This window comes from Prionailurus viverrinus, chromosome A3 (assembly GCF_022837055.1).
Source record: "Prionailurus viverrinus isolate Anna chromosome A3, UM_Priviv_1.0, whole genome shotgun sequence".
Classification (NCBI taxonomy): Eukaryota; Metazoa; Chordata; class Mammalia; order Carnivora; family Felidae; genus Prionailurus; species Prionailurus viverrinus.
Genome location: NC_062563.1, coordinates 74,756,318 through 74,771,324, shown reverse-complemented (window position 1 = coordinate 74,771,324; position 15,007 = coordinate 74,756,318). Strand labels below are relative to the sequence as shown.

General features: G+C 35.3%; 1 protein-coding gene across 5 annotated transcripts in view; it reads left to right on the top strand.

The window, feature by feature from the left end:
- PNPT1 (polyribonucleotide nucleotidyltransferase 1) overlaps positions 1–15,007 on the top strand; it is a 64,904-nt gene that overhangs the window by 13,367 nt on the left and 36,530 nt on the right. For all 5 annotated transcript variants that reach the window (XR_007150933.1, XM_047852982.1, XM_047852980.1 and 2 more), the window contains 6 exons: positions 5,005–5,191; positions 6,305–6,356; positions 6,721–6,778; positions 8,915–9,011; positions 9,493–9,595; positions 13,378–13,448. Coding sequence is in view for 4 of the 5 variants with exons in the window: in XM_047852982.1 (XP_047708938.1) it covers positions 5,005–5,191; positions 6,305–6,356; positions 6,721–6,778; positions 8,915–9,011; positions 9,493–9,595; positions 13,378–13,448 (568 nt within the window). In the remaining variant the exon portion in view is untranslated. The remainder of the gene's footprint in view (positions 1–5,004; positions 5,192–6,304; positions 6,357–6,720; positions 6,779–8,914; positions 9,012–9,492; positions 9,596–13,377; positions 13,449–15,007) is intronic.

The window sequence follows — 15,007 nt, the reverse complement described above, 5'->3', positions numbered from 1 at the left end:
TTGATAACGATGCACCAGATACACATTTTACTTCATGTTTCATGTGTTAAAGTTAATATTGGGCCCAAGTCATGGAACTTCTGGGATACAAAAATACAGAAAAGTAATTAATTACTGCCATTCCATTACTTAAAAATTTAGTAATCCAAATCTTTAAAGCATGACCTTATAGGGGAAGAATAATTTCTTTGTGCTTTTAGCTGCCAGATGACTTCAGCAGCCATCATTCTACACATTCTGCTTGTGTTCAACTGGTTCACTTAATATCACTGATCTTTCTACATGTGCTAGGATATAAGTTAGGAAAAAGTATACCAGTAACAATTTTTAAGAAATTTATATCTAGAATTTATAGTTTTCAACTAATCTCAAAAATCTTCAACTACTTAAAATGGTTAACAGTTTAGAGCAAGCATTTAGACAAGCTATTTTTGTGTAAATTTTTAGCCTCTATGGCAGTGCTGACCAGTAGAACTCTGCAATGTAGTAAATGTTTTATATTTGAATATGTAGCAACTGAGCTTTTGAAATGTGGCTAGAATGGCTAAGGAACTGGATTTCAAATTTTATATAATTTTAATTTATTTAAATGCAAATAATCATATGGAAGTAATAACTGCCATATTGGACAGCACGGGTCTATAGACACAAAACTGTAAGGAATTTTCTTATCAAGTATTTTTTAAAATGAATTGCTTTGAAGTTTAGTGAAAACAAAGTTTGAGGAATTTTTTGTTGTTGTTAAGGAGCTTCATTCTCATGTTTATTTTACTAAAATCTCACATTGTGCTTGAAATATCCCATCTATTGTTTATCATGTTATTTTTTTTCAGTATATGAAATTTATTGTCAAATTGGTTTCCATACAACACCCAGTGCTCATCCCAAAAGGTGCCCTCCTCAATACCCATCACCCACCCTCCCTTCCCTCCCACCCCCCATCAACCCTCAGTTTGTTCTCAGTTTTTAAGAGTCTCGTATGCTTTGGCTCTCTCCCACTCTAACCTCTTTTTTTTTTTTCCTTCCCCTCCCCCATGGGTTTCTGTTAAGTTTCTCAGGATCCACATAAGAGTGAAAACATATGGTATCTGTCTTTCTCTGTATGGCTTATTTCACTTAGCGTAACACTCTCCAGTTCCATCCACGTTGCTACAAAAGGCCATATTTCATTCTTTCTCATTGCCACGTAGTACTCCATTGTGTATATAAACCACAATTTCTTTATCCATTCATCAGTTGATGGACATTTAGGCTCTTTCCATAATTTGGCTATTGTTGAGAGTGCTGCTATGAACATTGGGGTACAAGTGCCCCTATGCATCAGTACTCCTGTATCCCTTGAGTAAATAAATCCCTAGCAGTGTTACTGCTGGGTCATAGGGTAGGTCCATTTTTAATTTTTTGAGGAACCTCCACACTGTTTTCCAGAGTGGCTGCACCAGTTTGCATTCCCACCAACAGTGCAAGAGGGTTCCTGTTTCTCCACATTCTCTCCAGCATCTATAGTCTCCTGATTTGTTCATTTTGGCCACTCTGACTGGCGTGAGGTGGTATCTGAGTGTGGTTTTGATTTGTATTTCCCTGATAAGGAGCGACGTTGAGCATCTTTTCATGTGCCTGTTGGCCATCCGGATGTCTTTAGAGAAGTGTCTATTCATGTCTTCTGCCCATTTCTTCACTGGGTTATTTGTTTTTCGGGTGTGGAGTTTGGTGAGCTCTTTATAGATTTTGGGTACTAGCCCTTTGTCCGATATGTCATTTGCAAATATCTTTTCCCATTCCGTTGGTTGCCTTTTAGTTTTGTTGGTTGTTTCCTTTGCTGTGCAGAAGCTTTTTATCTTCATAAGGTCCCAGTAGTTCATTTTTGCTTTTAATTCCCTTGCCTTTGGGGATGTGTCAAGTAAGAAATTGCTGTGGCTGAGGTCAGAGAGGTCTTTTCCTGCTTTCTCCTCTAGGGTTTTGATGGTTTCCTGTCTCACATTCAGGTCCTTTATCCATTTTGAGTTTATTTTTGTGAATGGTGTGAGAAAGTGGTCTAGTTTCATTCTTCTGCATGTTGCTGTCCAGTTCTCCCAGCACCATTTGTTGAAGAGACTGTCTTTTTTCCATTGGATGTTCTTTCCTGCTTTGTCAAAGATTAGTTGGCCATACGTTTGTGGGTCTAGTTCTGGGGTTTCTATTCTATTCCATTGGTCTATGTGTCTGTTTTTGTGCCATTAATTTTATTTATTATATTCTTCCTTTCATATTCTTTTAAATGAATTTATTGAGGTATAATTTACATTTGTCAAATACATTTTTAAAAATCTTCAGTTCAGGGGCACCTGGCTTGCTCAGTCGGTTAAGCGTCTGACTTTGGCTCAGGTCATAATCTCGCGGTTTGTGGGTTCGAGCCCTACGTTGGGCTCTGTGCTGACAGCCCAGCACCTGGAGTCTGCTTGAGATTCTGTATCAACCTTTCTCTCTGCCCCTTCCCTGCTCATGCTCTGTCTCTGTCTCTCAAAAATAAATGTTAAAAAAAAAAAAAAAAAAAAACAGTTCAAATTAATCTGAAAAGTGAGAGAGGATGTCATGGGAATACTGATAAGAAGAAGAATATAACCATTTCAGTGTCATGGTGACAAAAAAGCTGCTTCATATCTAAAGGGAAGTATTGAAACTTTACCTTGCCTTACCCTCCCCCATTTGTAATATAATTGTTTTAATATTCCTCTACATTTAGAACCACAACAGGCTGTTACAATTTTTTCTTTTGCTTCAGCCATCAAATGTAATTTAGAAAACTCAAGAGGAGAAAGAAAGTGTATTTACCTACATTTTTGCTTAACAGGTATTTTTCTTCCTGATATTCCATGGTTTCTTTATTGTTTCTGTTTAGAGAATTTCTGTTAGCCATTCTTTTAGGGTAGGGCTGCCAGTGACAAATTTTCTTAGTTCTCCTTCATCTAAGAGTATCAGTTCATTCCTAAATATTCATTCCTTCATTTATTTATTTATTTCATAAATATTTTTACTGGGTATGGGATCCTGGGTTGACAGTTCTTTTCTTTCAGCACGTAAAAAATATTATGCCACTTCCTTCTGGCCTCCATGGTTTCTAATGATAAATCTAGTGTTATTTGAATTGCTTTTCCCATACGGGTAAGGTGTTGTTTTTCTCTGGCTGGTTTCAAGATTTTTTTTCTTTGTCTTTGATTTTCAGAAGTTTAATTATGATATGTTTTTCTTTGGGTTACCCTATATAGGGTTTACTCAGCTTCTCGAATCTGTAGGTTTATGTCACTGCCAAATCTGGGGACTTTTCAGCTATTATTTTTCCAGTACTTTTCAGCCTGCCATCTTTAGCCTCTCTTTCCAGATTTCAGATGACACAAATGTTAGGGTTTTTTTGTTTTGTTTTTGTTTTTTTTTAATTTTATTTTTTATTTTTTAAAATTTACATCCAAGTTAGCAGATAGTGCAACAATGATTTCAGGAGTAGATTCTTTAGTGCCCCTTACCCATTTAGCCCATTCCCCTCCCACAACCCTTCCAGTAACCCTGTTTCTTCTCCACATTTATGAGTCTCTTCTGTTTTGTCCCCCTCCCTGTTTTTATATTATTTTTGTTTCCCTTCCCTTATGTTCATCTGTTTTGTCTCAAAGTCCTCATATGAGTGAAGTCATATGATTTTTGTCTTTCTATCACTGACTAATTTCACTTAGCATAATATGCTCCAGTTCCATCCACGTAGTTGCAAACGGCAAGATTTCATTCTTTTTGATTGCCGAGCAATACTCCATTGTATATATATACACCACATCTTCTTTATCCATTCATCCATCAATGGACATTTGGGCTCTTTCCATACTTTGGCTATTGTTGATAGTGCTGCTATAAACATGGGGGTGCATGTGTCCCTTCGAAACAGTATACCTGTATCCCTTGGATAAATGCCTAGTAGTGCAATTGCTGGGTCATAGGGTAGTTCTGTTCTTAGTTTTTTGAGGAACCTCCACACTGTTTTCCAGGGTGGCTGCACCAGCTTGTATTCCCAACAAATGTTAGGTTTTTAACGTTTTAGTTTCACAGGTCTCCTTCAACTGACTGATGGAATTCCAACATACAAAGCACTTAAGATTTTTTTTCATTCTAGATTATAACTAGAAGCTTTACAAGTGACCTTAATGACAACACGATGTAATTAAACATATTAGATGTGGTAGTTACTATCATATCTTTGCATTACAGGATCTTTGACTTGGTACAAATGGAGAAGTGCCAGGAATGACACACAAGCAGGCCAGAGTCTGTCAGCCTAGCAGAAACCAAAGCCAAACATGAATAGCAGATTTTAGCTAGATACCATGCTAGAAGCACTGCTTGGGGTTTCTTCTGCTTTACACAGGAGTTTTACTATTACAAAACCATAAACAGCCTTTTTATGGTAATAGCTACTGTCCTCTAGTTGGCTTACTTGAAACAGTATCACTTCAAAAGATTTCCCCCCACCTGTGCAAGCAGTAGACAATGTGACAATGACAAAATTAAGTAGGAGGTCACAGCAAATAATTGTTAAACAGGAAACATTTATTGGATATCTACTATGCTGTTGTTCTTAAATTTCATTTTAACTATATATTAAAAGTAAATGCAGCTGTATGCTTTAAAAAGTGGAATTTTATGGTATTTGAATTATAGCTCAGAACTTATTTAAAAAATAAGTATGCATAATTCGTTTCACTTGTTATGAGAAGTCCCTTATTAAATTAAAGAAAAATGTAAACCTAACTTCAGATATTAAGTTTTCTTTATTCATTGCCGTTTACATTTTGGAAGTATGTTGATTTTAAGGGAAGAAGTTTAAAAAGTAGATATACTACTAATAAAATTGATCTGTAGTATTTATGTCATGTATACATGTATGTATACATGTCATATACATGCATGTCATATGTAGCACTGACAATGCTATACTGGTAAAAGGTTCAATGACAGTCTTTTTTTTTTTCCCCCTTTAAATAGTTATGATGGAAGCCTCTGCAGAGAACATTTTACAACAGGACTTTTGCCATGCTATTAAAGTGGGGGTAAAATATACCCAACAAATAATTCAGGGCATCCAGCAGTTGGTAAAAGAAATTGGTGTTACCAAGAGGACACCTCAGAAGTTATTTACCCCTTCACCAGAGATTGTGGAACACACTCATAAGTAAGAATATCTGTACAAAAGAAAATTTGAAATTGTTATCAGATTTAATTTTCTCTCAGAAAAAAACTTCCCATGGAAGCATTGTCCATGCATTACTAACATGGTACTCTTCTATTTTAAAAGTGAGTGCCAGGGGCACCTGAGTGCCTTAGTCAGTTGAGTGTCTAACTCTTGATTTCAGCTCAGGTCATGATTCTCAGGGTTGTGGGATTGAACCCTATGTCAGGCTCCATGCTTTGCTTAAGATTCTCTCTCTCCCTCCCTCTACCCCTCTCCCCAACTTGTGTACTCTTATCCACCCCCCCCCCCCCAAAATTAAGAGTGCCATAAGTATCAGTCATTAATGCCTTAAAAAGGATAAACCCACTTCGCTCTTCAAGGGCCTAAGCTTGAATCCCAAATGCAAGGGGGAGGGAATTTATTGGTTAAGATTCATATAATCCACATAACTCTGTGTCAAAAAGTAAAAAGAAAGTATAGGATATCTATCCAAGGAAACTGCTGAGGTTCTTGAAAAGAAATCAAGTTTGGGGAAAAAAAAAAAAAGTATGACCACCTCTTTATGCCCAGTGCTTACAGCAGTGCCAGTACATAGGCAAGCACTCAGTAATATAAATGAAATCACCAGAAAAAGTATTTCATTTTACTTCAAATAAATTGAAAAAGTTAATATTTCCATTAGTATCAATCTCATAGCCATCAGTGAGAGAGTAAAGAGATGTAAACTGTCCCCAACAAAACAGTTGCCTGCAGTAACAGCCAACGTAGACAGAATAGAAAAAAAGCAAGAAGTTAAAAGAGAGTGTTTTTGGAGAGAGAGTTTGTGTGTAAGAAAAAATCTAAGTTGAAATAAATTGAACAATTAAGAAAAAGGGAAGGCATAGCACCATGTGTGAGCGATTTCCCTGACAGGTGGGGAGAAAGAAATTTGTGTATCATAAACAGTAAACAGATGAGCTGTGTTAAAGAATAATAAATATATATTTTTTAATTCTCTATGAAATGCTTATTAAGTATTTTAGCTTACTATTAAATATTTGTTTTGTTTATAATAGACACTGCCTCATGTTTCTAAGTATTTTTATTCTGACATTTATTTTGTGCTTCAAATAGACTCGCCATGGAAAGACTCTACGCAGTTTTTACTGATTATGAACATGATAAAGTAGGTGTACCCGAAATTTGTCTTCTTGTTCTGGGAATTCTTTTTTGTCATAATTCACATAATCTTATTTATGAATGTTATTCCTATTTTTATTAAAAATCTCTAAACAGCTAAGTAAATAGAAGCATAGCAATTTGCTTCTCCATTGTCCTTTTGTTGATTAATGCAAATTTTAGGGAAGCGTGCAAATATATTTGACTGAATTAAACAGCTAATAGCTCTTGTAAATCAATAACCAGCTCTAATCTTCTGAAGAATATCAGTAGAAAAATCTGAGTACTATTGCATTGTGTTAATTGTATAATAATGTAAAAATAGAAATGGTAAATATTGCCATGTATACTGAATTTCATCTTTCTTTTAGATTTCCAGAGATGAAGCTATTAACAAGATAAGATTAGATACAGAGGAACAACTAAAAGGTAAATTTTGGTTTTTTTAATTTAAGAAAATATTTAAAAAAAATTTTTTTTTTCAACGTTTATTTATTTTTGGGACAGAGAGAGACAGAGCATGAACGGGCGAGGGGCAGAGAGAGAGGGAGACACAGAATCGGAAACAGGCTCCAGGCTTCGGGCCATCAGCCCAGAGCCCGACGCGGGGCTCGAACTCACGGACCGCGAGATCGTGACCTGGCTGAAGCCGGACGCTTAACCGACTGCGCCACCCAGGCGCCCCAGTTTAAGAAAATATTTAAAGGAAATAGGTTTTTTAAATTTCAATTTACTCTAAGACTTCAAAGAATCAGTTATTCTCATTGTTCCTTAGTTTTATGTTCAGGATACCTAAACTTACCTTAAACTTACTTTAAACTTAGGATAATGCTGCATCCCAGGGGTACTGTTAAATTAACTTCTGTGAATGTGGTCAGCACTGTACCTGATACAGAGTGATCACCAGTAAATGTTGAATGTGAAATACTCCCAATCTCTTCTGGATCAGGTTCTTAACCTCTGTGATAGGAAATTTTGTATCCTGTCATTTGAACATCTGAAAAATATTCTTTAAAATTCTTGACTTTTTAGTCTGTGAAATTATAATACTGATAATATCTGGTTTATAGGGATTAAATAGGTAAATCATTTGCATTTGTGCCTGCCACATACCAACTGTCCAAAAAATGTTAACTGACACTGTTATTAATATGTAGGATTGTAAAATTTAGATTTTAGAGAATTTAGCTCTCCAGAAATTATTAAGCAAAGGATCTTATTATATTAATATCAATCACAAACTGAATGTATACCAAGAATGACATATACTTATTAATTTTTCAGTTAAGAGATAAATGTCCTCTCTCCTATCTTATTTTTAAGATTGTAACTCTGCTGTTAGTATTGATACTAAGGCCATTGCCTATAATTGCCATTGAAAATGTATAGTCTTTTCTCATTACGTTTCATCCTATTTGTTAAAAATGAGCTGTATAACACTTGTTGCCTTATTTAAACAGAAAAGTGATTTTGTGTTAATATTATATGTAGTAGAATATCTTGAGGACATTTTGAGTTCATAGGATGATTTTTATTTTTTTATTTTATTTTTTTTTAATTTTTTTAACGTTTATTTATTTTTGAGATAGAGAGAGAGACAGAGCATGAATGGGGGAGGGTCAGAGAGAGGGAGACACAGAATCGGAAACAGGCTCCAGGCTCTGAGCTGTCAGCACAGAGCCTGACACAGGGCTCGAACTCACAAACCGCGAGATCATGACCTGGGCCAAAGTCGGCCGCCCAACCGACTGAGCCACCCAGGCGCCCCACATAGGATGATTTTTAAATATTTAATTACTAATTATTTTCTTTTCCAAGTGCAAGTCAGGGCATAAAAGTTCATACTAAAGTGTATAAAATTATTCTTGCCTGATGAAGGTACAGTTTTTAATATATCTCTCTGTGTCCATTTCTTAGTTCTGGTTAAAGTTATAATTATGAAACCAAATGCCTTAAAGAACAGTGTCACAGCTGTGTCAGTCACTCTGTGATCTCGGGCAATTTATTTCTTTAAGCTGAGTTTTCTTCTTTAGAATGGTGATAATAATAGAATATACCTCATAAGTTGTTTCAAAGACTAAAGACTTTAAAATATATATATATAGTACATGGATCATGAAAGAATTTGATAAATGTTAACTAAAAAGATTTGTAACTATAGATTTGTAACATAAAGAAAATTATTTCTCTTTGCAGACTAAGATACAAGTTCCTAAGGTAAAACAGTGAAGGTGATTAGTCTTAAAGAGTGTCATTCAGACCTTTTCATAATATGGCTGGATTTGTTATTAATGTAATACAATAGAGAGCTAATTACAAAGCACGGTTTTTCTTGTAGAAAGCAGACTGAGTTCTCAATAACAATACATTTGAGGTATAATACTTGTGTCTCTCCTACTTCAGAATATTTGATTCATCTACTTTGTTTGCCTGGGGACAAAATGTTCAGCTTCACCTCCCCCTTGGTTTACTCCCACAGTTAACTGATTTGATACTATGAATTGAAGAGAAATCTTATCTTCCAAAGGGAGAAAACCTCTGTTTTGATTTGTATTTCTTCTACAGAAAAGTTTCCAGAGGCTGATACATATGAAATAATAGAATCCTTCAATGTTGTTGCAAAGGAGGTTTTTAGAAGTATTATCTTGAATGAATACAAAAGGTAAATATATCTTTTTTTTTTTTTTTTTTTTTTATTTTATTTTTATTTTGAGAGAGACAGAGAACATGAGCGGGGAAGGGGGCAGAGAGAGAGGGAAGAGAGAAAATCCCAAGCAGGTTCCACACTATCAGCACAGAGCCCGACACAGGGCTCGAACTCGGGTCAACCATGAGATCATGACCTAAGCCAAGCTCAATAGGATGCTTAACTGACTGAGCCACCCAGGTGCCCCAATATATCTTTTTTTGATGGAACTGAATGAAATATGTGCTGTCTCTATAAGGTGCTTTGAAAGTGACAACTTGTTCAAGGAACTGTTCTTTTTTTTTTTTTTTTTTTTTCTTTTTTTTAAAGTTCTTAAAGTTCCATAGGTGATATGACACAATTGGGATTGAGAACTTTCTGGTAGGAATAAAGAGATAATAGGTGATATTTATGATTTTGAACACTGCTTTACATACTTATTCCTTTATTACTGTAGGTGTGATGGTCGAGATTTGACTTCACTTAGGAATATAAATTGTGAGGTAGATATGTTTAAAATTCTTCATGGATCAGCATTATTTCAGAGGGGACAAACACAGGTAATATATGTGAAAAGCTGTATTTGCTAACTCAGGATTGCTTAATTAGATCTATTAGAAGTACATTATGTAGACACTATAGATTTTTATCGTATGGAATGTGTTAATACCTGATTTTTTAAAAATATTTTTAATGGCTTTTGAGGTATAATTGCCATCCACAAAACTACACATTAAGTGTATGTTTAATAGGTTTTCAGGTGTATACAACTGAGAAACTGTCCCCAAAGTTAAGATAATGAACATATCACCCCTGCAAAGTTTCCTCCTGCCTCTCTATAATCCCTTCTTCCTGCTGCCCTCCCTTTCCTCAGGCAACTGTTGATGTGCTTTTGTCTCTGTAAATTGGTTTGCATTTTCTAGAATTACCTGGTATCTCTATCATATTTTTCTTTTAATTTTCATGCACAGAATTGAATCACCCATGCTCTTCAGTTATGGCATAGTGTCATTTTTGGTCTATTCAAGGCCCTCATTTGTTTTCTCTATTTAGCTTATACCTCAGTCCTATTCTTTTCCTTTACTTAGGCACCCATTGTCTTATATTTAACATATAGGTGTATCCATTGTTTTGTGTATGATATTTGCTTTATACTCCCTCCCTCTTCTTATATTAATCACTACTTTAATTTTGCCAGTTTAATTGGTACAAACTGTGGTATGTCCTTGCTTTCATTTGTATTTCCCTATGAGTCTAAGCATCTCTTTATATAAATAGCCTATCAGTGTGGTCACTGCATAAATCACACCCTCCAGGACATTCTTTTCACTTAGATAGTGGTCCCTGAACTTAAGCAACGTGCTCGTCCTGGTTCAGGTTTGCTCTTTTGTGAATTATCTGGTCATATCCTTTGGCCAGTTTTTTTTCTTTGTTCTTTTTTTTACTGTGGTTTATTTTTTTCTTCCTATTTTCTAATGATTTCTTATATTAATCCTTTTTAGTAACCAGAATTTGTATATATCCTCTCCCTCTTTGTCATAAGCCTTTTAGCTTTGTGAAGAGTGAACCTGAAATCTTTAGTTTTGATGTAGATAATCCTTCCTCTTTTTTATTTTGTGATTTGTGTTTTTAAAGTCTTATTTAAGGAATCTTTCCTTACCCTCCTAGTCACAAAATTGTGCACCTAATTTTTCTGTTAACTTTCTGGTTGTAGCTATCAAATTTAGACCATTAATCTATCTTGGAGTTTACTCTTACATATGGTGTGAGGTGGAAACCTCCAGAATGAACCAATTTTACAACTTATTTACTAATTCATTTTTCCTGTTGACTTGTAATGTTGATATATTCTGAGCTTATAAATATATTTTTGAACTATATTCTGTTCTGTGAATTTCCTTGGCCAGTGTCAAACTGTTTTAGTTATTATGGTTTAAAGTTTGTCTTAATATATGAGGAGCAAATGCTCCTTTTTTTAATTGTTTTATTTTTTTTTAATGTTTATTTTTGAGAGAGAGAACGGGGGAGGGGCAGAGAGAGAGGGAGACACAGAATCAGAAGCATGCTCCAGGCTCTCAGCTATCAGCATAGAGCCCAAAACAGGGCTCGAACCCATGAACCACGAGATCATGACCTGACCTGAGGTCAGATGCTTAGCCTACTGAGCCACCCAGGCACCCAGCAAATCCTCCCTTTTTATTCTCCTCTGCCCTTCAAAATTGTTTTAGCTATTCTGGTGCATTTGTTCGTTCATTTGAATTTCAGTGTTAAATTACGTTCGGGGGTGGGGGGGTCCTTAGATTTGGATTGGTATTGTGCTAAATTTATAAATTAACTTGACAGAGAAATGATATTTTTACAATTTAAATCACAGTCTTTACAGTAAATAGCCTCACTCATGATTCAGGTTTTCTTTTATGCCTTTTAATAAAATTTTAAAAATAACTCAATTAAGATATCCTGCATACTTTTGTTTGCAATTTTGACAGCCTCAGCCTTTTAACTGGAGTGTTTAGTCCATTGATGTTTGGTTTTAATTACTGATTTGATTGAATTTAGCCTGTCATTTTATTATTTGTTTCTGATTGCCCCCTCTTTTTTTTTTCTATTCTTCCTTCTTTTTGGATTAACTGCATATTTTTTTAGAATTCCATTTTAATATGTCTCTTTGCTTTTTAGCTATATCTTTACATTATTAGTGGTGACTATTGAGAATACGGTATATATCATTAACTTTTCATTTTAGAGTTAATTTTGTACTATTTCACACATTATGCTGTAGTTGTCTCATGAGTAACATCTACATGTTATAAAGTCCACAAGGCAATATTACAACTTGAATTTTAAATAATCATGTATTTTAAGAAGGTAAGTGGCAAAGATAGTCTTTTATATTGACCTACATATATAATTTCTGATGCTTCGTATTTCTTCCTGAAGATCTAAGTTTCCATCTAGTATTGTTTACCTTCAATCTGACAAGACTTCCTTTGCTATTGTCCTGTGCGTCTTCTGACAACAAATTCTTATATTTCATTTATCTGAAGATATCTTTATTTTGCCTTCAAATACAAAGAATGTTTTTGCAAGGTATAGATTCTAAGTTGATGCTTTTTTTCTTTTAGCACTTAAAAAATGTTCCACTGTTTATTTTTTCTCCTAATAAAAAGTCAAGATGCATTCAAATCATTGTTCCAATTGACTTCGTCTTGGTGCTTTCCAGATTTTCTTTTTGTCTTGGTTTTCAACAATATAACTATAAAAAGTGTAGTTTTCTTTGTATTTATCATACTAAGGGTTTCCTGAGCTTGAATCTGTAAATTTGTATTGTTAATGAAACTTCAGATACTTTTCTACCTTATTCTCTCTTATCTCTCTTTATGGGATTGTAAGTATATATGTTAGTCCTTTTGAAATAGTCCCACACCCCTTCTTCTTTGTTCTTTAGATTTGGCAATTTCTATTAATCTATCTACATGTTTATTGACTCTTGTCATCTCGTTTGCATTATAAGATAATGTGTTTTTCAGTTTTAGAATTTCTATTGGTTCTTTTTTATGTCCTTAAGTGTAATTATAAGAGCTATTAAAGATCCTTGTTTGTTAATCCGGGATCTCAATTAGCTTGGGGCAATCTCTATTCATTGTCTTTTCTCTGAAGAATGATTCCCATTTCTTATGTTTTTGTACATTGTATCTCGGATGCTGTGAATGATGTGCTGTAGAGTTTGGACTACATTGTGTCCCTCTAAATGAGACTGGGTTTTTTTTAAGTAGGCAGTTTTATTGGCTAGACCTTTATTGAGGCTTCCTATATGGTCAAATATACCTTCCTCTTCCTGTCCTCCCCCAGCACTTTTATTATTTTTTTTTTTAATTTTTTGTTTTCAACGTTTATTTATTTTTGGGACAGAGAGAGACAGACCATGAATGGGGGAGGGGCAGAGAGAGAGGGAGACACAGAATCGGAAACAGGCTCCAGGCTCTGAGCCATCAGCCCAGAGCCTGACGCGGGGCTCGAACTCACGGACCGCGAGATCGTGACCTGGCTGAAGTCGGACGCTTAACCGACTGCGCCACCCAGGCGCCCCCCCCCCGCCCCAGCACTTTTAGTACAATGCTTTACATAGTAGTCTGTGATGTTACACCTTTGCATTATTGAGATTTACACATAACTCTAATATTTATAAAATGAATAAATGTTTACTGTGTTAAGTAGCATGACAAGCTTTGTATAGAATTTGTCCCATTTCTTTAATAACTAATTGGGTTCTTCAGATACTTTATTTTCTTCTCATTATTAGTAAATTAAAGCCTGACAATTTTTTTTCTTATTATTTTAGGTACTTTGTACTGTTACGTTTGATTCATTAGAATCCAGTATTAAGTCAGACCGAATTATAACAGCCATAAAGTAAGTTAAGTTTTTTGGTAAGTTATAAGTATGTTGGTATGTTCTAAAACATACATTTGTTATGTTCTAAAACATACGTTTGATATGTCTTGAAGTTGTGGTCTTACAGCATATAATTGAAGCTCATAGTATATTATTCATTACTATTATTTATGTTTTTTTTTTTGAGAGAGAGAGAGAGAGAGAGAGAGAGAGAGAGAGAGAGAGAGAGAATCTTAAGCAGGCTCCATGCCCAGTGCAGAGCGCAACATGGGGCTCCATCTCACAGGAGTGAGACCATGACCTGAGCCAGAATCAAGAGTTGGATGCTTAACTGACTGAGCCACCCAGGCTCCCCTCATTATTACTTTTTTAAACCTATATATCTGTACTTTATTTTTCTGTTTACTTAATAGTGATTTTAAGGTATTTTTAACATGGGTACATTTATTCTCTGTCTCTAGAACCATTTCTCAGGAGAGATATAAGTAGGTTTTTCTATTACAAACCAGAGAGCAAATAAATAAGCAAGAGTCCCAGTTGCTAAAAAGAATCTGGAGGCTGTTAATAAGTAAAAAAAGCTTTATCTAATCCCAAGCCACGTTGGAATTTGTGTTCAGAAATACTTGGCTCTCCTCCTCTTTTCCTAAAAAATCAGCAATAATATCTTGTTGATCAATTTTAGATGATGAGAATCTGTGTTACAGTCTTCACCAGCGTTACTGCATCAGTCCTGGGACTCATAGCCACAGTTCTTTTCTTTCCTCAGTCCCTAACAGCATTGCTTCCCTTTCCCTTGGTAAGGGTCTCAGAAGACCACAAGACTCTGTTGCACTCTTTCTATGAGGATAATCCCCAGTATTTTCAGAATAGCATTGCTAATTGTTTTTCAATTTTCTGATAAAATTGACAATGCAGCTGTGTGTATAAGGTGAGATTGTTCATTGTAATCATAATCCTTTGGGGGGGAGCTTTTATACTTTGTATTTTAAATTCCCATCTGAGCCCCAATTTGGTTGCCCTGCCCTTTTTCACTTTGACTCCTTTCCCTTCTAGGAGGCAACACAGCTTCATAAGAAAGAGCACTGTGTTTGGCCAGGGCACTTCTTTATGTTCTAGTCTTAGGTCTGTAACCTATGTTAGTGAGAGGGCACACATCAGTCAGCCATGCTGGTTTTTGGTTTCTTCATACTTGTAAAATGCAGGTGCTGGGCTAATGATCCATATCCTTCTCTCTAGCCCCCCAAATCTATTACTCCTTTAGTCTTCTAGAGTCAGGTTTTTATATTTCTTTTCCCAAGACTGTGGCTTATGATTATGCAGATTTAGCCCTAATCCAGGACTTTTTAAGTACTCAGGGGAGAGAGGTATTTTTTGTAATTAAACATCCACCCAAAGGGGACACTATTTGAGCTAAGACCCTATATATGCTAGTCTTTTCTTCAGTTAAAGATAAATCTGGTTTCCTACTTCAGGAATTGTGTTTCTTCTCATCCTTATTTCCCCCCATTGTTCTAGACAGAGTCATAACAGTTCTCATTTCAAACCCTGAAAAAATCTTTGCCTCTCTGATCTCCTGA